The sequence below is a fragment of the Myotis yumanensis genome, unplaced genomic scaffold, assembly GCF_028538775.1.
Source record: "Myotis yumanensis isolate MYYU_CA2020_CCGP unplaced genomic scaffold, mMyoYum1.0.hap1 SCAF_3, whole genome shotgun sequence".
Taxonomy (NCBI): Eukaryota; Metazoa; Chordata; class Mammalia; order Chiroptera; family Vespertilionidae; genus Myotis; species Myotis yumanensis.
The window spans coordinates 166,637,207-166,659,607 of record NW_027223754.1 but is presented as its reverse complement, the minus strand read 5'-3'; the positions used below and the strand labels follow the sequence as shown (position 1 = coordinate 166,659,607).

Below are 22,401 nucleotides of genomic sequence, written 5' to 3'. Positions count from 1 at the left end.
GTTCCATCCACAGCTGAGGTAAGCCATACAAAGAAGAGGACTGGGAGGAGGCCACGCCCAGCTTACTGACTCACCTGCCAGAATTGCTGCCAACCGTCCTCCCACAGAGGGTGTCTGCTCAGACCCCAAAAGGTCAAGTGGAGTGGGAGCAGGGAGCATCCCAGTCTAGGCAGGGTGCCAGGCTCTAGCCTGGAGAACCCAAGAGTAAGTGTCTGGTCTTTCCTGCTCACCCGCGGGGTGGCCAGAAAAGTGATGAGACTGGATTGGAGGGGGCTAGCTCTGCCCGTCACGCCAGGGTGTCCACTGGCTTGAGCCAGTCCTTGTGGTTCTATGAGGTCTCTCCTCTCAGAAACTTCTCCCGGGTCCTTATTGCTTACCACATGCAAACTAACGTCAAGGTTCTCCATGATTTCACTTCTTCCTGACTTTCCAACTTCACCCCCCGGGGCCTGTGGATGCACTTCCCCTCTAGTCGTGTTGGGATTGCTGACCCGTGAACACGACCTGCTCCCTCTTGGCACCATATTTCCACTCCTGCTGGATGCCTGTCCAGCTGAGTCTTGTCTCCCCAGTAGCTGTGCAAGTTCTACCTATTCTTCTGCACCCAGCGTACAACTGGCTGTCTTTCACAGGAAGCGTTTCTTGATTGCCCTGACCTCTCCTTTTTTAATCCTGTGGTATGTCTGCTTTTTCCTACCTACACTGGCACCCGATTGCCTTCTGCTCTGTAATATTTATGGTTAGTACGGTGTGCAATAAATGCCTGTATAGAGAGAACCTAAGAAGTTCAAGGTCTCCTTCACTGGAACTATAGGCTACTGAGTAAGGCTAGGGGCCACATCCTATAATTGCTGTTTCCCCCATAAAGGCTAGCCCAGTGGAGCTTTCTGGCCATGGTACTTATTCAATAGTCTGATTCCAACACATCAAAACTGGTTGTCCCTATTATGTGCTAGTTGCCCTGGGCCCAGGAAAGGACTGTGAGAGATGCACCGATACTGCATGTACCCTCCAATGTCAGGAACACACACCCTGAAGGCCAGTCCACCAGATCCTAAGCTGAGCTTACCTTTTTATTTAAATCGTTGTTACTGAAATATTTTCAACACAGAATGCCTTGTAACAGAACACCTGTAACATCATGAAACCTTTTCTTGATGATTCAGAGGCATCCTTCTGAACAATTACTGGACTTTGCAGGAACAAAGTTATGACCTCAGAATTCTTCAGGGCTGTTTCCCTGCACTGCATGACTCAGCCTGCTATGATTTTTTTCTTGTGCTACTTTCCATGGCTTTCGGTCTCCTTCTCTCTGTTAAACTATGTGTTGTCTCTTCCTTTCGGTGCCTGCCCCTAAAAGTGTGCCTTCTCCCCTGAAGAGTTACTTCAAATCTGTTGGGAGCTGGAAATCCTGGTGATCAAGGTTTTTTTGCAATAAAAAAGTGTAAATAAAAATGGATAAAATATATGGAGGTTTTTATGTACTGGGTACAATTCTAAGTGTGGTTTTGTTTTTTCATATTAACTCACATGTATTTAGTCCTTTTAAGAACCACCTAAAGCAGGTGCCATTATCCCCATATTGCAGATGAGAAAACTGAGGCAAGAGGCTATATACCTTGCTCAGAGTCACACAGCTAACAACTGGTGGGGCTGGTACTCATCGCAGGCCAGGGTGGTTCTAGAATCCATGGTTTTATCTAGGACCTCATACGGCCTCTGATTAGAATCAGCTAAGTGCTCAGTAGGGCCCTGGTCCTCGGCATTGAACACACACAGTGTTCCAATCCATCTGAAGAGTATGAAAACTTAATTAAAGTAGCAAAGTTTGTAAATGATTTACTTCGAAAGGACAAAGTTAAGAAGATTCAGTGTTAACCTTATGACACTGTCCCCCTGGATCACTTGTATCAATAGGGACCACCATCCTGCGTGCAGTCCCAGAGGAAGAAATGCTGGGATCTGCTGGTTTGAAACAGGGGCCACCAATCCGTGGGCCTCCTTCCAGGCCACATTGTCTGGGGACTGAATAAATCATAAGTCTCTCACATATGCAGATGCTATTGTGATTTATGAAATACATCATTTGTTTAAGGGGTTATTAATTCCGTAGGAGATTATCATTGGCTCAGTGAATTGCTACTAAAAATGCCATTACTATCATGTAGGAGGACATATGTTTTGAAGTTAAAAGCCACTGACCTAGAATAAGAGTAAGTAGGTTCTGAAAGAGCATTTGATGGGCTCTCTAAAGAATAAAGTGCATGAGATGTGCAGTTAAGTCCTTACCTAGCATGTGGATAGGTTCTATAACTAAGCAAAATGACAAATAACAAAAACTGTTTTACCATAGCCTAAAGGATGTGAATAAGAGTTAGTAACTACCACATTTCATCAATGTTATAATGAAGCAATGTTGAATAAAACTTATTCGAAAATCTGCTGTACATGGATTTTGCGAAACCTGTATGGCTTCCTAGTAGCTTTTCTCCACTCCTACTAAGTTCCTTGCCGAGTGAGAAAATAGCTTTGGGCAAGTTATTCCCATGCCAGCGAATCGAGTTAGGGAGGCAAGGTCTGAAAGCACAAACAACTTATAAACATTTCAAATTGTCACTGGTGGCCTAACAGCAGGGAAGCAGACATAAAGGTTTTCCAAATGAATGACACAGATAATATCAGGTTTGGGGGATCTTCTTGATCTATAGACCAGTATGGGAGATGTAGTGGTACAAAGAAGCAAACATTCAATCATTCAACACATTTATTGAGCACCTATTATGTGCCAGGTTCTGTGCTAATGCTGGGTGCAAAAGATGCACAACTGTAAACATGTTAAACCAGTTAACAGAATACGTACTTCTGTGTAGGGCTGGTCTACAAGAAGCAAGAACTCAATTATGAAATTTCTTGGGTTCCAAGGACATAAAGTCAACTAGGACTTGAAGAGAGAGAAAGGGAGACTTCAGTGGGACAAAGTTCTCTTTAGCTCATTGGTAGGGCCCTAGGCAGTGCCTGGAAATGCACGATGAAGGAGCTCTGGCCCCCTGGGGATACCTGGGGGCTGTGCTGGGCTGGAGCCCATAGGTCTGGTCTTTGGAAACAGACGGACCTAGGTTAGAATGCCCACGCCATCATCTTATTAGCTTAGAGGCATGTTCTTTTAATTCTTCTGAATTTCCTCATCTATTGAATCTTAAAGGGTATTTACATATTTAGGAATTTATAAGAATTTAACAAGAGAATGCATGTGTCTGACACATATCTGGCACTCAGTAGGTGGTCAATAAACATTGGTTCCCAGGCTCATCCCTTCCCCCTTCCTAGCCTCCTCCAGGGAAGGGCCACCTCCGTTTCCCCATCAGAAGGGGCCTGGCACCCAGGGCTTCTCACAGGGAGCTGGGTGTCCTATGGTTTACAAATGCTGGCACTCAGTTGTCTCTAAGCGGGAGGCCTTGGAGCAACAGCCAGCCCTGGTGGTAAATGAGCAGCAATCCTAGGGATATGACTGGGAACTCCGTGCCCAGGGATATGACCGGGAGCTGACAGGCCTCCCAAAGTTGGGCTGCCCCAAGGCAGGGACCACACCTGTCCCTGGAAGAAACTTCCCTTCCAGGAAGTGGTCTTAGAGCTTAGTGCTAGACCAAGGTTTCTATTATTTTCCTTTTTAAAAATTCTTACCCAAGGATATGTTTATTAATTTTAGAGAGAGGAAGAGAGGGAGGGAGGGAGGGAGGGAGGGAGAGAGAGAGAGACATTGATTGGTTACCTCCTGAACATGCCCAACTGGGGATCAAACCCACAACTTTTTGGTGTATGGAATGATGCTCCAACCAACTGAACTACCCGGCTGGGCCAAGTTTTCTATTTTAAGTGGAGCTCTGGGGCCCATCCCCAGCTCAGTGTAGCTCCCTGCACTGGCATCTAGAGAGCGGTGGGCATGGGCTGCACTGGGCATACAGCAGACCCAGCGACACGGGTTCCATGGGGAGGACTGAGGCTAGGGTTGGCATGGCTGAGGCACAAAGCTGATTGGGGGCAGGGGAGGATCCACTTCTGGATGGCGGGCCCCACCACAGGGTGCTCCTGGGCAGGGGTCCCCTGACCCACTCAAGGTCTGCTCCTCACTATGGCTGCAAAGCTCTCCGTGGGGCCCAAGAGGGATCGAGGAGGGGACTCCGAGTTGGAGTCGAGTCTCAACTTGCTTTCTGACTCCAATCCTGATAGCTTTACCTTCATGGGGCTCAGAGGATTTCTAAGTGTTCCTCCTGCTGCAAGCGGATAGATCATCTCCTTCCCCTGAGACACAGGGGAGAGGCCTCGGGGATATCAGTGAGGCCGGCCCTGACCGGAACTCCTGGGGCAGAGCCTTACTGAATCCCAGCGGTGTTACTCTGTGCTGCTCCTGGTTGGCTGGAGCCATAGAACCAGTCTCCCTGCCCCTGGAGGCTGCCCAGGCACTCCCCGGGGGCGGAGCAGGGGCTGCGGCTGCACCTGGTTTGTGTCCAGCACCAGCTCACACGGAGCAGGCCGCACTGAGCAGCGCGTGAGAAGCCCAGGAGGCACCCAGGCCTGCAGCCGGCATGCTCCAGGATAAACACAGGAGCCGGGCGGGGCAGGGGACTGGGCACGGAGCGATGAGCATGTCGGGGCCTGCAGGCTCTCGTGGGGGCGAGGAGGAACAGGGCCTGGAAACTCCTGCCAGGGCTGCCAGTGTTGGCTGGGGAGCTGGGATCAGGAGTGAGGGGACGAGACCTGCCAGAGGGGACCCTGTCAAGGCCTGAGGAGGGGCCCCGGGTGAGGGCCTCCACTCGCCTCTGTTTCTCAACAACAGAGATTGTTTTTTCCCATCAAGGAAGAACTTTCCCATCCCCTCAGCCCTGTACTGTGACTTTTCCTCTGGTTCCAGATACATCTTCCTTATACCTGCCCCCCTCTCCCCCCAGGTCTAAGCGCACCTCCCCAACCTCCTCAGGCCTATGGTCTAGAGGGCCTAGGCCCTGTCCCAGGGCTGAGCGCAGATTGCAGACAGGAGTGAGCAAGTGGCAAAGCAGGGGCTGAATGTGCAGAGGGCACCCATGCCCAGGCCAGCTCAGTGCCCCTGCCTTGAGCCCCCGAAGGTGCTGGTTAGCCCCTCCCAAAATCTACTGAATTCAGTGTCTACTCTGGTTACCAAGTAACTGGTACCAGAGCTCAGATGCAAAGTCCAGGGGTCAGAACATCTGAAACTGCCCCACGGATCCTCTCCGCCTGCCCAGAGCTGGACAGAATGTCCTGCAGGCTTGCTCCTCTTTCTCTGTCTGGATCTAGAGCAGCCGTGGGCAAACTACGGCCCGTGGGCCGGATCCGGCCCGTTTGAAATGAATAAAACTAAAAAAAAAAAAAAAGACCGTACCCTTTTATGTAATGATGTTTACTTTGAATTTATATCAGTTCACACAAACACTCCATCCATGGATCCAGTTTAAGAACCCATTGTGGCCCTCGAGTCAAAAAGTTTGCCCACCCCTGATCTAGAGGGTCATCTGAGAGCCCAGTGCTTCCCCTCACAGAATCGTTCCACCCAGTATCCCCTGGGCACCAGCCCTCAGATTTGCTCCCGGGGCCAGGGAGGCTGGAAGGCTGGGGTGGGCGGACCCCGATGCCAGCCAGGCTCGGAACATTCATTCTCCCACCACTCTTTTCCGCCCCAACCACAGCAGGCCCCTCTCCCAAAGGCCAAAGCACCCTGGGGTCCTTGAGCCTCATTCTTTCCCCTGGATCCAGGGAGCTGTGAGCACAGGGATGGCATCTTGGAGGAAGACTGACCTGGGAGCTCAGGAAGGCAGTGCCCGGCCTCTCCCTCCCACCAGCCTCACTGGAGGGCTCCTCCTGGCCTCCCAGACCCAGACACGCAGAGGCTTTCACCCTGGCGGTTCGGCCACCCTCCCCAGGCTGCTGGCCCCGGATGCCAGGATGCCAGCAGCTATGGGGGAGGAGCGGGCACACCCCTCTGGCCAAACCCGCATAAACAGCAGCCAGAGATTCCTCTGCCCCCAGTCCCGTCCCAACCCCCCGCCCTGGCCCCTGGACACTCACACTCCTTCATCATGCCGATGTCCACACAGCGCTTGAGCCGGCAGGCCTGGCAGTGGCGGCGGTTGTCCTTGGTGATGCGGCAGTCCCCGTTGAAGGGACAGGTGAACAGCGCCTTCCGCTTCATGCTGCGTCTGCCAAGAGAGGACATGCTCTCCACTGGGTCACCCACCTTCCAGCTCCCCAGTCCTGGCTGCTGTGACAGCAGGAACCTGCCCACAAGGCCCCAGATGTACATTTCTCCCCAAACGACTGGGCTACTCTCAGTGACACCAACGCCCACCCCCCCGCCCCCCACCTCCCGCCAAAGGTGGCAGCCGTGCCCTGCTCCTCCCTGTCTGCTCTGCTCCCATCATTGCTTCATTTACTTCTACAGCACTCTACCCCTCACCTTCTTGTTAATTACACAGGAAATATATGAGTGAATTAACCGAGTAAAAACATTTTTTTTAAAATACTGAAATCTGCAAAGTAGCCCTCACTGCTTTTACAGAGCCATTCTGAGAGGTGAGGATGCTAGTGTCAGCCTTTACTTCCTAAGAGTCCAGAGATCTGGAAGGCTGGGGGTAGGGCATCCCCGACCCAGGGAAAGACGTGTGCACAGGTGCAGGGAGAAGGGAGGAGAGGCCCAACCATGGCTTTAGACATTGACAGAATCTGTCCAGAAGGAGAAGGGGCCAGGTGAGCAGGGGGGAGCCCTGAGGTCTGGCTTTGGTTTTCTGAAAGGCAAGGAAACAAAGGTTCTGTAAGAACAGAAAACTGTCAGAGGTTCTCGGCTAGGAAGCCAACACCCACCTGGTCTCCACTGTAAACGTGTATCTGTGTGTGCAAACTCATTTTCCTGCTTCCGCTTCCTCTCTCACTGCAACCGTCCCACAGGGGAGGCTGCACCAAGGCCACCTTCCGAGAGGCCTCCCACACCCATGTCTTAGAGGCTCTTCTCTCCCCCCCTCTGCCCCCCTCCCCCAGCCCCAACCCCAGCAAGGGGAGGCCCCACTTTTTCCCCAGGACAGGTGGCGGGATTTAGCCGGGAAAGAGGATGGCAGAATCATTTTCTCCCTGAGTAGCATCCTCTGAGGCGCTAAGCCTTAGAACTGAAGGCCCAGGCCCGACCTTCTCCTTTTCCCAGAGATGAGCTGGTGACATCATCTTCCCCAGAAGTCACACACTCATGTTTCTTGGTGACAAATGACTCACTGTTCACATTCACTAGAACATACAGGGATTCAGGAAAAACACAATCAGTTGACATGGACACATGGGGGCCAAGCCAACCTGACCCTAGATATAGGGAAGAAGAGACCAGAGGACCAGCTCTGCTGGCAGTCACAGTCCCTAAGGCCCGCAGGGGTCCAGTGCACCCCCTTGTTTCATGGAAGGGACCGCTGATGTAAAGAAACTTATCAGTGAGGCGATTCAGCAAGAAGTGAAGGCTCCCAAGTTGGAATCCTTAGGGATGTGGTGCTCAGCGTTTAGCTTCCTGGATTGAAGGTGCTATTTCATCCCCAGAAACTCAATGTGCCCCATGAAGCTGAGCCCACAGGTGAGGGGCTCTGAGCAGCTGGCCCTTGAGCACAGATCAAGGTGAAGGACAACCCAGCGGTCCAGGAAGTAGCTGTTGTTGGTTTTGGCATTGGCCCCTGTCCCTCCTGTCACAACCCTCATTACCTGAGGCCAACCACCAGACCAGGCTCTACAGGGAGGCGGAGTAGCCTAGGGCCTAGGCTATTGGGGGTGGTCTAGCCCTGAGCCCAGGCCACCCAAGGCTGTGTCCTGCCCCTGCGGTGACTACCCAGGGAAACACCGAATAGCAGGCGTTTGCCCACCTTTATGGAAATAGGAAGCCTTTCCCCTTGAGCCCCCATTCCTCCCAGCAGCTTTCCCGGGGACAGGAGAGTGTGGAAGTACTCTGGCTACTGTGAGGGCTGCCCCAGAATGACATGCTATTATCACCACAGGGTATCTCTCTCACTCTGGAACGTGAGCTTGGTCCCTCCGCCCCTTACTCCTTCCCACGTTGCAGTTCTCGAGGCTCCACCTGTTACCACAAATGCTCAAGCCCCCAGAATGCCCATAAATCTCTAAACCTACTCAAAGACCAGAAGCTTTTAATTCAGAGCAAACTCTCATTCCCCTCCGCCTGCCCCCTCCTTTTTTTTTTACAATTGAGCCCCCCCCCCCCCCTCCGGGGTTGAGGGGCTATATCCTCCCACCCACTCCCCTGTCAGGCTCAGTGACCTTCCTGTTCATTCTCTGGGCCATGGGCTCCAGGAGGACACACACAGGGCACCTCCAGACACATGAGCCAAAGCCTCTCGCCAGCCCCGGCTATGGAAAAAGCAGTGCCCTTGCTTCCAGCTTCATTGTTGCAGTATGAAGCCTAGGAGTATTGAGAGGAAGGGAGGAGGAAGAAGAGGAGGAAGGAGAGATGAAGAGGAAGAGGAAGGAGGAGGCGGGGGGGGGGGGGATGGGGGAGGAAAAGAGAGAGGGAGGGCGAGAGGGAGGGAAAAAAGCAGAAAGTTGAAAGTCCTCGGGCCAGGCACATTATCTCACAGCAGGGCCCAGACCTGTGGTGAGAATGCCACCCATGCTTTTCACTCTTGGCCACACCTTGTCCCAGCGCTCACCAACCTTGCAGTGCATCTCTGCATTATTTGCGCAATGCAGAAAGTCACCTATAAACTTACGAAGCTCTTCAATTATTATTATAAATAAACACAGTCAGCAGCTCTCCCCATGCTCCTCTAAAGGCCCTGGAACTGTAGCAGGGAACACGGAGTTTACACATCACCTGGAGCATCATCAGGCTCTGGAGTGGGTCAGCTTTGGGGGATGGGAAGCTCCCTCGCCAGTTCACCAGGCAACCCCAGGTCCTTCCTGGAGCCCAGATCCCAGAGCAGCCCCTCAGCTGTGTCTGGCCCAGCAGGGTTGTTTGCCAGGACACAGGTCCCGAGGGCCCCACGTCCTAGCTCTTCTCCTGCCTTCTAAGGACACTTCCACATGTGTGGCTGTCATCTAGCCTATGCCCACGAGGAGTCAGGGCAGCCGGACTGGCCAGGCCTGGCTCGGTGCTCTGACCTGAAGATGCACACCCTGACCTGCCTTCTTCCCAACGCTAATTGCCTGTGAGCTGGTTCGGTTTTGAGGAACCGGAGCCTCGGGTTTCCATGGGAGCCTGTTGCCTTTGCTGCTCTGACCCTGGACCCTGTCATCCTCTGGACGGTTGGCAATTACACCCCAGTTCAGGAGGGGTAGGGGCAGTGCAACAGGGCTAAACATAGACACCGTTTCTAGAAAGTCAGGGGTGAGAGAGGACACGGACCAAATCTCATGCCAGAGACCCGTTCACCAAGGCAGGAGAGACAAGCAGTTCACAAAAGCATAAAGTGCCTGGGGCCAGAAGAGTCTCGGGCCTGGGACAGCAGGGTCCTTTGCCAGGAGGTGACCCTGCCAGCAGAGACACAGCTTGCAAAACCTGAGCCTGGGGCCAAGTACCAGCTCCGGGCTCTGTCTCTGCTGCTGCTCTGAGTGTCACAGAAATCTCAGAACCTGGTCTGGATGCAGGAGCCTGGTGGGTGGAGCTTCCGGTAGGAAAGACCAATGTGGTCTGACAGGTGGCACCTACATGGCTGTTTGTATGTGGTGGCATCCAAGCGTTCTCAGCAGGTGATTTTAAAAAATCAACTTTAACAGAAGGTAGGTTAACGACGCAGTAAAGAGCACAGGCCTTAGTTTTTTGGAGAGCAGTTTGGCAGTACCTACCACCATGTAAAATGCACAGAGTCTCTAACACAGTAAGTCTACTTCCAGGAATTTATCCTGTGGGTAATTCAACCCATGGGCCCCATGATACGTGCAGAGGGTGGTTTCTGCGGCACTGAGAAGCCCAGGACGGAGCCCAAACGCCCAGCAGTGGAGGCCTGGTCACTGCGGCCGAGTGCAGCAGACAGAAGGAGGTGGCTGTGGGCAGGACACAGGAGGGATGCTGGGACAGGAACAAGCTTGAAGAAGCGTTCCTCACTAGATAAAAGCAAGACAGAATGGCGACTAGAATATACCCGCCCCGCCCTCGATTTTATATAAATAATCTGAGCTGGTAACAGTGACAGCTTCTGGGGAGGAGCTAGGGGCCTGAGAACTGGGTTGAGAAGGAGACAACTTTTTCCCTAATATGTCCTTTTGAACGGTTTGCATCTTTAAAAACAACAACAACAAGACCATACGCAGGGGTTTGTTTTTTTAAACCAAAAAAATCTACTACCCACTATAACTATGTAACAATTTAAAAGGAAGTACAGCTTTGGTTAGCTTGATCTGTTTGGATTTAAATCCTAACACACAATCGTGGACACGTTACTTAATCTCCTCAGGCCTCAGTTGCTGCATCTGTAAAATGAAAGCGATCCCACAGAGAAGGTGTGAGGATTAAGTAAAGGCCGCAGGACTGGACACCAGGTACACACTCACTCAAGGGCAGGGAGAGGCAGGGGGAGGGAGTGCTGCCGGGCGGCTGCAGAAGGCGGTATTGCACCATCCCAGCGAGGACCTGAGAACCTGGGAGCCAACACCAGGGCTCTGCAGGCCGCGGAGGCTCGGAACATGCTGTTGCTTTTTATGTTGCTGCTGCTGCTGTCTCAGACCCGCCGCCCTTGTGGGAGTTACAGCGACGGTTGTCCAGTTTCCCTGAGCACCAGCCAGTCTCCGCGGAGCCTCTGACTGGAGTAAAGGTCGCTTAGAGCCTCCCGGCCCAGCCCTTCCTTCCTCACACCTGATAGCTAACTTCTGCGCAGGCCCCTTTTCTCAGAGGTCCCCGAGACACGCGGACACGTCACAGTCACGGGCGTTCCAGGGTCCATGATGGAGGAGAGAAAAGGCTGACCTGTTCTCAGAAACTAATACTGGAAAGGGAAAGAATAATTGCCGCTTACTCAGACTTTTCATGCCAGTCCTTCACCTATTACCTCCCAGGCTCTCAGCACCCTTCCAGAATAGGGATTATCCCCTTTTCCAGGTGACACGCAAGGGCCCAAGTGACATCACAGCTAACAAATGTGAAAGCTGGGATTACAGTCAAGTTCTGTTTGATTCCAAAGCCTCTGGGGTTCTTACATAATATGGTCCTTATCATGAATCTCCCAGATCTCAGTCGCAGAGAGAGCAGCAGTCAAAAACATGCCCCCAACAGCCCAAGAGCGTGTTTAAAGGGCTCCCCTGGACTCACAAGCCATGGACAGAGGCACACCCGAGCTGTACGGCTTGGAAGTGTGGGCAACATCTGGCCGTTCTCTCTGCTGGCCCTACGTTACCATCGTGCAGAGTGGACTCATGCCAGGGCGCCCTGATAAAAGTGCTGAGTTCCCAAAGAAACAAAACACCGGCCAAAAAGACATGTAAGGTCTTCATCACCTCTTTGCAGCTGCCTTTCCTGACAACTCCAGTGATCTTCCCTTTCCAAATACTCTGGCCTTCTCTCCCCAAGCTCCCAGCATTGCTCTTAGCCCTTCCATAGAGAATGTGCCCAGCCCACCCCTGTTCTCTTCCATTCACACTCCTGAGCAGCTGTGGAGGGAGGCCAGTGCCAGGCTGACCTGGACAAAGTTCCCCCAGCAACACTGACTTCTTGGTGACTCATTCACTTGTGCCCATTGAATGGCCTGTGCGGCCGCTCCTCCCCTCCTCTCTACTTATTTACTCCATTGACATTTAAGCACTTTGAGTGTTAAGTCATTGGACACCTGCCCCATTTTCTCTGCTTCCCTTTACATCACAGTTTCTACAAATATCAGCTGGAGAAACTTCGTGAAAGAACATTTCTTGTGTTCCTGCGTCCTCATCAACCTTCCCGTTGCCCCCTGACACGCTACAAGACCCATAACTGACAAGGCCCCTGAGAACTTCAGGGCTGGCAATTGAGAAGGCATTTCTCCACACTGCCTTTGTTCACTTGGCACTTTGCAACATACAGCTTCACAGGGTTCTGATTAAGGAGAGGTTAACAGGAAGGATGAAGACAAGACAGAGAGGCAAACAGTGACCTGCTTCTCAGTCTTGCCTTCCAGGACATCCTCTTAAGCTTCACCATGATCTTCATTCTCTCTATCAAGGGATCCCTCTGGTTTTCTTCTGTGTCCTTTACACTATTCCCTTTACATTAGAGCCTGGACAAAGCCTTTCATGACCAGAGATTCTTGCACACCCATAGGTCATCCACTACATAATATACTTTGCAGGAGTCCTACATATTTCCCCCTCTGGCCTTTACTTGTGCTCTGGTTGTTAACATATAGCCAAGACATATAACCATCTACAAGCCTGCCCATGCACTGGACATGTCATCTGTCTCTGAGGATGTCCATGTATTCCAGAGGAGCAGGAAGCAGGAGCAACATGAATTAGCTTGTAGAAGGACAGGCTCACAACTGTCTCTAATTCCTGACCATACAGCAATAGAACTGTCCAGCCTTCATCATCACACTTCACTTTAATTGTGAGTCTTGGACCTGCTGGGATGACCTAGGTGTTCCTAAGTGCAAGAAAGCTGTGGTGTACTTTACAGGGAAAATACATGTTCGATAAGCTTTGTTCAGACATAAGTTCAATGTTAATAAATCAACAATATGTATTAAACTAGAGGCCAAGTGCATGAAATTTTGTGCACTGGGGTGAGGTGTGGGGGGCGGGGGGAGGGGGGGGCCTCAGCCCGGCCTGTGCTTTTTTGCAATCCGGGAGCCCTTGGGGGATGTCTGGCAGTTGGACATCCTTAGTGCTGCCACGGAGGCTGGAGAGGCTCCCATCACCACCCATGCGCTTGCCAGCCGTCAGCCCGGCTTGTGGCTGAGTGGAGCTCCCCTGTGGGAGCACACTGACCACCAGGGGGCAGCTCCTGCATTGAGCATCTGCCCCCTGGTGGTCAGTGCACATCATAGAGCAGTGATGGCGAACCTTTTGAGCTCAGCATGCCAGCATTTTGAAAAACCCTAACTTAACTCTGGTGCCATGTCACATATAGAAATTTTTTGATATTTGCAACCATAGTAAAACAAAGACTTATATTTTTGATATTTATTTTATATATTTAAATGCATTTAACAAAGAAAAATCAACCAAAAAAATGAATTTGTGTGTCACCTCTGACATGCGTGTCATAGGTTCGCCATCACTGTATAGAGAGCAGTTGAGCGGCCTTAGCATATCATTAGTATATTACACTTTGATTGGCTGAATGGCCGACCAGATGACCAGACACTTAGCATATTAGGCTTTTATTATATAGGATAAGGTGCCTTTAAACAGAAAACACACACAAGACAAGGTTATGTATTGATCTATTGATGAGATATTGTGATCAGAACCTCACAGGAACCTGACCTTGTATTTCCCCTGGGAGCTTGATTATGAGTTTTGGACCTGCTGGGATGACCACAACTAGCTCCTAGAGCAGTTTAGTTTGACTACCTTAGAAGTCAATTAAACACTAATGGTCAAACAGGATTACTGGTCCCCAGGGCTTGAAAAATAGCTAGTGACCCAGCACTAAAGTGATGCCTTTTCCTTGAGAACTGGCTTGAAAGGGTTGGGTGAACTCCTCGAGAGAAAGGACTTGCTTGCCTTATCTTTGTGTTCCCAAGCTTGCAGTGCTCGGCGTAGATGGTACCCACCACTGACACTGGGATCAGGATTTCACAGACATAGTGACAAGGGATTCTCAAACATCTATTTGAACTAAACTAAAATGGAAGAATACTAAGTAGATTTGAATGAAGCTAAGGAGAAAAGGATAAATTATGTAAATCCAGTTCATTCTTGTTATGCGAGGTAGTTACATTCTATAAAGTCAACCCTAACACTGAATTAGGGAATACTGAACCACTGCTTTTGGGGGAAATACAGGCTTAGCCTGTGAGCCTCCAATCACAACGTTTTCGTCAACTGATCAATACATAACCTTGTTTTGTGTGTGTTTTCTGTTTAAAGACACCGTATTTAATATATATATACTGCTGATTTGTTAATACTGAACTCATGTGTGAACAAAGCTTATCTTAACGTGTATTTTCGTTGTAAAGCACTTCACAGCTCTCTTGCACTTGGGAACACTTGGCGGCACTTCACCAGGCTTGGGGACCATCTGAAACAGTGAAATCACCAGCACAAAGCACACATATGCAAAACACTTGTCACTAAGTAGACTGCGAAAAGGACACTTGTTCAGCACAAGAACTGAACAGAAGGCAGAAGAACATGGCCCTCAGCTGGGAATGTGTGCATTGGGAGACTCGGACTTTTTACCGCTCTGCACATGCCCACAAATGACCACAGAATTGCTGCAAGTATTGATTTTGAGGTTACAAGTAAATTTTAGCAGGTGAGCAAATTTGCAAATACAGAATTCACAAATAATGAGGATCGATTCTGAGTATGTATGTGTTTATCAAACAAAACTCAAACCAAACCCCAACAGAGATGATGCTTCAGATAGTGCAGCCAGACGCAGTCAAGACAGGGACAGTAAAGATGCAAGCAGACCGAGGACAAGGTAACAAGATAACAGACCCAGAGCCATCCATGTCACCACAGACCAACAGTGTGGCTATGTTGCCTGTGGACACACTATGCTACCATATCCCTCCCTTAGCTCCTCTCTCCAAGATTCCTTAGAGCAGCGGTTCTCAACCTGTGGGTCGCGACCCCTTTGGCGGTCGAACGACCCTTTCACAGGGGTTGCCTAGGACCATCCTGCATATCAGATATTTACATTACCATTCATAACAGTAGCAACATTACAGTTATGAAGTAGCAACGAAAATAATTTTATGGTTGGGTCCCAACATGAGGAACTGTATTTAAAGGGCCAGAAGGTTGAGAACTACTGCCTTAGAGTCTATCCCTGGCTCATGGCCAAAACCCCTGCCTGCAAATCCTGGCATTATGGGCAGCATGCTGTGTTGGTCTAGTTCAAATTGTTGTTTGAGAATCCCTTGTCACTTTTGCCTGTGAAATCCTAATCCCAGTGTCAGTGGTGGCTACCGTCTTTGTCCATTTTGTCATCTCATACACTTGGCCCTTGGCATGAGAGAACCCACCCTCCCTCCACCCAGACTCCTCACCCAGTCTTGTCCCAAGGATTCAGAGCCTACAGGTATGTCTGAGGGCAGCAAGCATGGATGCACAGAGATTTGAGCTACTCTAGTGAGGAACTGACCTCCAACATGCCATCATCCAACCAGCAGCCACCTAAGGGTCCTCTCTTCCAGAGTTGAACCCAGCAGTAGGTGGCCTGGAAAAAAGGGGACTTAGGGGTGGGGTCCATAATTAATCAAACAGCCCAAAGAGCTGTTGCAGACCTTTGGGGATATGTGACCTGCCTTCTCACCAGCCCTGTGGGACTGGGGGACTCAAGATCAGGAGTCTCCATATTAATAACTCTGAGCCAATGTCTGGATCATAGATGCTCATTAAAATCTGATGAGGGAATGTGTGAAAGAAAACACAAAAGGGGGGTGGGTGGCTGGAGAAACTTTTGTTATTTTATTAGGGAGGGGTTCTACTAAGAACATCAGTGTTGACCCATCACACTAAAAAATAATATACTTATCTTGCACTTTATGTTTTTTTCAAAGCACTTTTATATACAATCCTGTTAATCCTCAGATTAACTGTACATAGTAGAGGGATAATATATTAATGTACCATGTGGTTTAGTTGAAGTAACTGCAACATAAAGAAGTCAAGATATTTGAGCAAGAGCATACAGTTAACGAATGGCATGGCCAGCTACCCAGCTCACACATTTCTGACTGGTTTCGTGATAGGAAGCAGGCCCTTATGTGCACCCAGACTCCCCATGATCACTCAGGAGCAGCTCCTCATCCCCAGGCCCTCGCAGGAAAGGGTCCAGGCGGCTCCCGGTGCCCTCGGCCTGGGCTCTGGAAGGCCCACCCTGCAGGAAGTGCAGGCTTCAGGCCAGAGGAACAAGAGACGTGGCAACAGAGTCAGAGCCAGCGATGCTGCTGGTCTGGTTCCCCAAGCTGGGGAGCAGGCTGCCGGGAAGCCGAGCGGGCACCCCGTGCCAGGCCAAACAGGCAATTAGCACCCACGGAAACCCCGCTGCCCAGCGATTACTCAAGGCAATGAAACTCCCGGTCTGCTGATTCCCGGGACAGCGGGCAGGTGAGCCTGGAGCCTGTGTTTATAGAGGGGACTCACACAGGTCCCGAGGCCTCTGATTCACTCTGTCCTCCAAGTTGAGAGCCCAGCAGCTCAGGGAGCCAGGCTGACCTCCGTGTCCTTGTTTTGGACTTGGTTTGCTCTTTCCGCTCTTGGTGGCTGCAGCCTTGTCCTTCCCTTTGCCTACCTCCACTCAAGACTCCTGCATAGAGCTCCTTTCTGGATACCTTCTTCAGGTTTCTCTCCCTCCAATACATGCCCAATGCTAATTCCTCATGGCTCCCAGCCCCATACTGTAGTTCATCACGTTCCCATCCTCCTTTCCTGGCTTTGGATGGGAACCGCCTTCCTTCCCTTACCAGTACTTTCCCCACACCGATCCCATAGGTAATGCTGGGCTCACAGAGAAAGAGAAGAGGCAGCTGGTAGAGAAACTGGCGCTGGCCAAACAGCACACCGCTGACACTGCCTGGGATTCTGAGGCTGGCTTTCCAACCCGGGACAAGCAAGCCACAGGGGAAGGAAGATACGGGCAGAGATCAGGGATGGAGGTCTGGCCCGGGGTGCAGTTTCCCTCATTCCAAGAAATAGTTTGATTTGAATGGGAGGGCAAGCTCTGAGGTCAAGGTCTTGGGCTTCCCCAAGGACATGCCTGTCTCGTGGATTAGAAAGCTGTTCATGTCAACTGGGGAGGAAGTTCACTGGGAAGGACAGACACCCGGGTTAGTGCAGGGCGCTGTGGGTCAAGGGAGAATGGAAAGATGGGGACCTGCACAGTGGCCTCAAGAAGGCATTTTCTTGGAGGGTCAGAGGACACAGATGGAGTGAGGAGAAGGGTGGGAGGAGATACCCCTTACCAAGACCCTGTGGCTCCCAGTGGCTGTGAGAACTGGCATGTGCCATGGGCACGGTAAGGAAGGAGACATGGAAAATGCAGGGGTTTTCTTCATGGGAAATCTTGCTTCCTCTCCTTCTTCCTGCCCTCGGGGAAGACTCACCTGAAGAAGCCTTTGCAGCCTTCACAGGTCATAGCGTTGAAGTGAAAGCCTGTGGCTCGGTCTCCGCACACCCCACAGATCCGAGGCACATTCCGATCAAAGTCGCCAGGGTCAGGCAGGGAAGTGCTGGCCGCCATCGCCTCCATCCCTGCAAGAACAGCCGGCAGGTTGTGGCCAGAGCCAGAGTCAGTGTCAGTGCCGGGGCCAGCGGGCATCCTGGGCACCCCCTGCCCCCATCTATCGGGAGCTCTGTGGAGCTGGGCAGCTCCCTGAGGCCTGAGCAGGATTTCTTTGGTGCCCTCACTACATGACTCTCCACATCCCAGCTTACCCTCCTGGTCACCAGCAGGAGCAGGGCTCCTTTTCCCAAGAAAGCAAATCTGTGGGTGATGCTGTGGTGAAGTTGCTCATAGCCTGGGTGCAAAGGCTGCCTCTGTCACTTACTAGCTGGGCTACCCTGAGTGAAGTGATTAGCTTCTCTGTGCCCCCCTGTCCTCGTCTGAAGAATGGAGTTTTACTTAAGGTTGAGAGGAAGGACTATATGAATGAACATATGTGCACCACTGGCGTCAGCTCCATTGGCATCAGCAGCAGGTCAGAGGCCTGTGTTGCCCAGAGCCCAGTGCTTTCAGGAGAAAAGGAGAGGACCACCAATAGCCTTAGACCTCACATGCACAGAGGACCTCTCATCCGCTCGGTTCTTGAAGGCGAGGGAATAAAGCACTCACACGCCCAAATCTGGGCCCTTGTCACTCCTGTCCCAGTTCCTCACAGCCATCCGGCTCAGGACCCACAGGCCTTGTGGCCCTGCTGTGTTTACCAGGGTAATCAAGCCTCCCACCCCCCCCCCCCCCCCGCCCCCGCCCAGTATAAATTTAGCACATTCTTTTCAATGTCTTTCTGAGTAACGTGAGTCATATACAACGAACTGATTTTGTTTTCAGAGATGGCTTTTATAAATAAGCATTATCATCTAGAGATGGATTTCAAACTTGAGAAACGGGGGAAAGAGATAGAAGGAACAAACTCTAATAGTTCAGAGAAATCCTTTTCGGGAAACAGCTGACGTGACTCTCCCATTTGGCTCACTGGGCCCTTGGCTCCACCTGCTGCCTCTGATCCTGAACACGGTCAGCCTCAGAGCTGCTTCTGGGGCACCTCGGGCCTCCCTGAAATGGGTTCAGACCCTGCTGCCTCCCAGTTTTATCTGAGTCCTCGCAAGGGTCATCACAGGTGTAAGTGGCCCCTTGGCCCCACAGTAGGAGGGTCCCTCAGGTCAGAAGAAAAATAAGAGAGAAGGCCAGTTACGAGGGGATAAGCACCCTTCTGTGCACCCTCCCACCCATGCTCTCTGGGCCAGGGTTTGACACATCAAAGCCCATGAGAGTTTTATTTCAGTTTATCTTCATATCACCCCAATGTGGGGAGTGCTATTATCACTCTCTTTACACATGAGGTCCCAGAGAAGCCCAAACCTTGAGGTATCTCTAGCAACTATGATTATAAAATGCACAAAATGAATACTTAATTTTTTAAAAAGTTCCACAAAGAGCTTCAAGCCAAGGGAAAGCGGGACAGATAAGGATATGGAATGTCAGTCCCAAAGGCACAGAGGGGCCCTGATCGCGGACAGGTGTAGTAGGTCCCCTGACTTTCTCCTTTAGCTCTTCTTCTCCTGGGAACTTCAATGTAATAATAGTGACACTGTTACCTCTTCCTATTGCAGCTAGATTGACACCTGTTCAACTATAATGTTTATATATACTGAGGGAGAGAGAGAGACAGAGAGAGAGAGAGAGAGAGGTGGGAGGGGAGAGAGAAAGAGAAACAGAGAGACAGAGGAGCAGAGAGAGAAACACTTTAAGAAAAAGAACAATGCAGCCCTGGCTGGTGCGGCTCGGTTAGTTGAGTGTTATCCTGTGCACCACGAGGTTGCAGGTTTGATTCCTGGTCAGAGCACATGCTCGGGTTGCAGGCTCAATCCCCAGTAGGGGGAGATGTTGTGTCCTCACATTGATGTTTTTCTTTTTCCCTCTCCCGTCTTCTCTCTCTAAAAATCAATAAACTATTTAAAAAAAAAAAGAATAATGCAATGATTAACAGAAACCTTTGCTAACCTTCGAGGGGGTGAGATGGGCATGGGAAAGGGCATGTGGAGGCATTATGTAGTAGCCACATTCTATTTCTTTGCGGTAAGTATACGGTATCTTATTATTAAAACACGATTTTATGTTTTATAGGCCTGTCTGTATATAGAAAACATTTCACAAATTTAAAACAATTTAAAAAGAAAAAAAAAGTGACTGTGGGTCTGTCCACAGTGTCCCTATAATCCACCCCGGGTCTAGGCTGACTCCCTGGGCTAGGAGAGTATCACACACATCTAACATTTGGGCAGGGATCCCAGGGGCCCAATCGCACTGCAGGGCAATAAGAGAAACTGTCTAGGATGCCTGTGGCTTAACCCCAGGTCAGCTGAGATGTTGCAACTCCCAGTCATCATGACGTTGCCACAGAGTCTGCATCATCTTCGAGCCCAAACATCTGGTGGAAAAGAGAAGTCAAATGTGGGGGTGGGGGAACATCAGTCAAATCCGTGTAAGAAGTGTTCGGCGTCACACGGGCTCACTGGGAACTGTGATGAAACACGGGGGCTGGGAGGACTTGACATCAGCAAGGCTCCTGGCGGAGCTCTGGGTTAGGCAGGCCGGAGGGCTGGGCCCGGCAGCCAGAGGCTTCCGGCGAAAAGCACAGTTTTCGGGTGAGCTGAGAGAAAATGCAGCCCTGCGTGGGGTTATTTGCTGATGCCAGGAAGCCAGAGTCGAGGACCAGAGTCCAGAGTTGGAGAAGAGGCCTAGGCATCTATGGCCTGGGGCCTGGCAGTCCCACGAATGGTACACAGGAGGAGACTGGAGGGCAGGAGAGAGAAAGAGGAGCTGCGAGCAGGAGAGGAGACATCACCATGCTGGACGGTCCCCGGGGGTCCCAGCCTGGGAGGCAGCAGGCCCCTCCCTCTGAGCCCCCACTGCCACTCTGGCAGGTCTCTGGGTCTCAGCTGCGGGCTGCTTCGAATTCTGCTGACACAGGACCAACCCGCATGTGCGAAGCCCAGGGTAGTGACCTCTTCCTCCCCCAGCCCAGCACCTTCCCACGGCCCATCCCGCCCCGGGAAACAGAAGGTCAGGGTGGAACACCCACCTGGAGGAGCAGGGGGCAGGTAAGGCGAGCCCAGGGGTCCCTTCTGTGAGGTCTTGCAGACACTTCTGACCAAAAGGGCTCTGAAAGGAAAAGAGAGGGAACATTTTATTTACAGCTCAGCACTGACCTCACAGCCGGTCCTCTTAGGAGCCTGGCAAGCCGGTGACAGAGGCTCTTTCCAGGGACATTGATTCTAGGTCAGGGACTGAAACCTGACAGAAGTGACTTGCTGAGGGCAGGCGTGCCATGTCAGAGTGGGCAGGGGTGAGGGGCAGGAGTCAGGCAGCACAGCCCTCCCAGGGGCAGGCAGTAGCAAGGAGCAGCGAGGGCAGTGGGGACTGGAGGTTCTCCCCTCGCAGAGAGGGTGTCAAGGGGAGGAGGGCTTCTTTATAAGGGGACACTCCTGCTCCATAGCCCTCACCCCAGGTGTGAGGGGTGTTCGGAGAAGTAGAGCCACAGAGTGGCCTGGAGGGTACCCCATGTAGGACACAGAGGAGCCTAGGGGAGCTGGGGGCAGTAGGCTGGGGTCCGGCCCAGGGCCTGGCCGGCTTCAGTGACAGGTGTCTGGGATCTCTTGTCTGCGGAGACTGGGTGTAGGCGGCACAGCGCTGCAAGGGTTAAATCCAGCTGCGCACTCGCAAACAGGATGTTTTCTGCCACTTTTAGCTCTTCCCCAGACAGTTTCTCAACTCCCCCGGCCTCAGTGAGGGCTGAAGGTGACTGCTGCCCAGACTCTGGGTTTTAGTGGCTTGACGGGTCACCAAGGTGGGGCTGGCAGAACTTCACTCTCCCCACTTCCACCCACACCCAGCCCTGCTTATCCACCCGTAGACACATACACACACACACACACACACACACACACACACCCTCCCTTCACTGATGCCAACAGGAGGTGGCTGGGGTGATATATAGATATGCAGGTGTCTGACGCTGCAACCTGGTGACAGCCTCCCAGATGGGGAAGGCTTAGACCCCCAACTTTGGTCTCCCTGCCTCCTAGTGGCCCGACTAGACAGGGAAGGGGCTTCCAAGATCTGGGCCCAGGCCTAAGGCTGCCAGCCCACTGAGCCCACTTGCCACCCTCTCAGGCACTGCCAGCCCCATGGAACATCCGGGGAAGACATCAGTGAATCACAAGCTGAGGTAACCTGGGCTAGGCTGGCCCGCTGCCCAGGACCTTGGTGGGAGGAGGCATACCTGCTGGGGACAGGCATGTTGTCACTTACCCCCAAGCTAAGTTCTCCTTTGCTCCCTCTACTTGTACTGCCCAAGGCCCCGGCTGACCATGCACTTCAGGATTCTACCCCTTGGCCTTACCAACCCTCAGATGCCCTGTTTGCTTCCCAGAGGCTGAGGTGAGAGCCCAGTGGGAACAGAAAGGACCCCTGCTTTCCTGCCCTTCACCTCTAAGATGCTCACAAGTCACACATGAGATCCAGGTAGACACCACTCTTGAGTTTAAAAAATAAAGTGCATGGAGAACCTACTGTGTGCCAGCCTGCTAAGCTCGCACGCAGGATCTCACGTCAGCTCATAACATCCTGTGAGGTGAGCAGCAGCCCCTTCTGCAGATGGCAGCACCAAAGTCCAGAGAACTCTGAGCGACTTGCCGTGGGTTCCATGGCCAGGCAAGTGGGGTGCCAGGGGTCACACGAGGACAGGCTGACTGTCATGCTCATGTGCGTCCCTTGCCTCCTGCTGGCTCCTCCCATCCCAGCGATAAGCATCAGCATAGACACTATCACTCTGCCAGGCCCTGCCCCAAGTTCTTCACAAGCACTCACTCATTTAGTCCTCACGACAACCTCGAGGTGGGTAGTGTTATTATTCCGATTTCAGGAGTGGGAAACTGAGGCACAGAGAGCTCGATTGTGCCTGGAGCTCAGATATGAACCTAGGCATCTTAGCCCGGAGTATCTGCTCAGTTGCCTTTCCCAAGGGAAACATCTGTCATTTCCCC

At 51.7% G+C, this 22,401-nt stretch overlaps 1 protein-coding gene across 1 annotated transcript in view; it reads right to left on the bottom strand.

Annotated features, from left to right (window-relative positions):
* VDR (vitamin D receptor) overlaps positions 1-22,401 on the bottom strand; it is a 65,685-nt gene that overhangs the window by 23,247 nt on the left and 20,037 nt on the right. Inside the window, exons 2-4 of the mRNA XM_070410350.1 lie at positions 20,439-20,518; positions 17,241-17,388; positions 6,079-6,209 (exon numbers count right to left, since the gene is read on the bottom strand). Coding sequence (XP_070266451.1) covers positions 6,079-6,209; positions 17,241-17,386 — 277 coding nt within the window. The 5' untranslated portion in view covers positions 17,387-17,388; positions 20,439-20,518. The remainder of the gene's footprint in view (positions 1-6,078; positions 6,210-17,240; positions 17,389-20,438; positions 20,519-22,401) is intronic.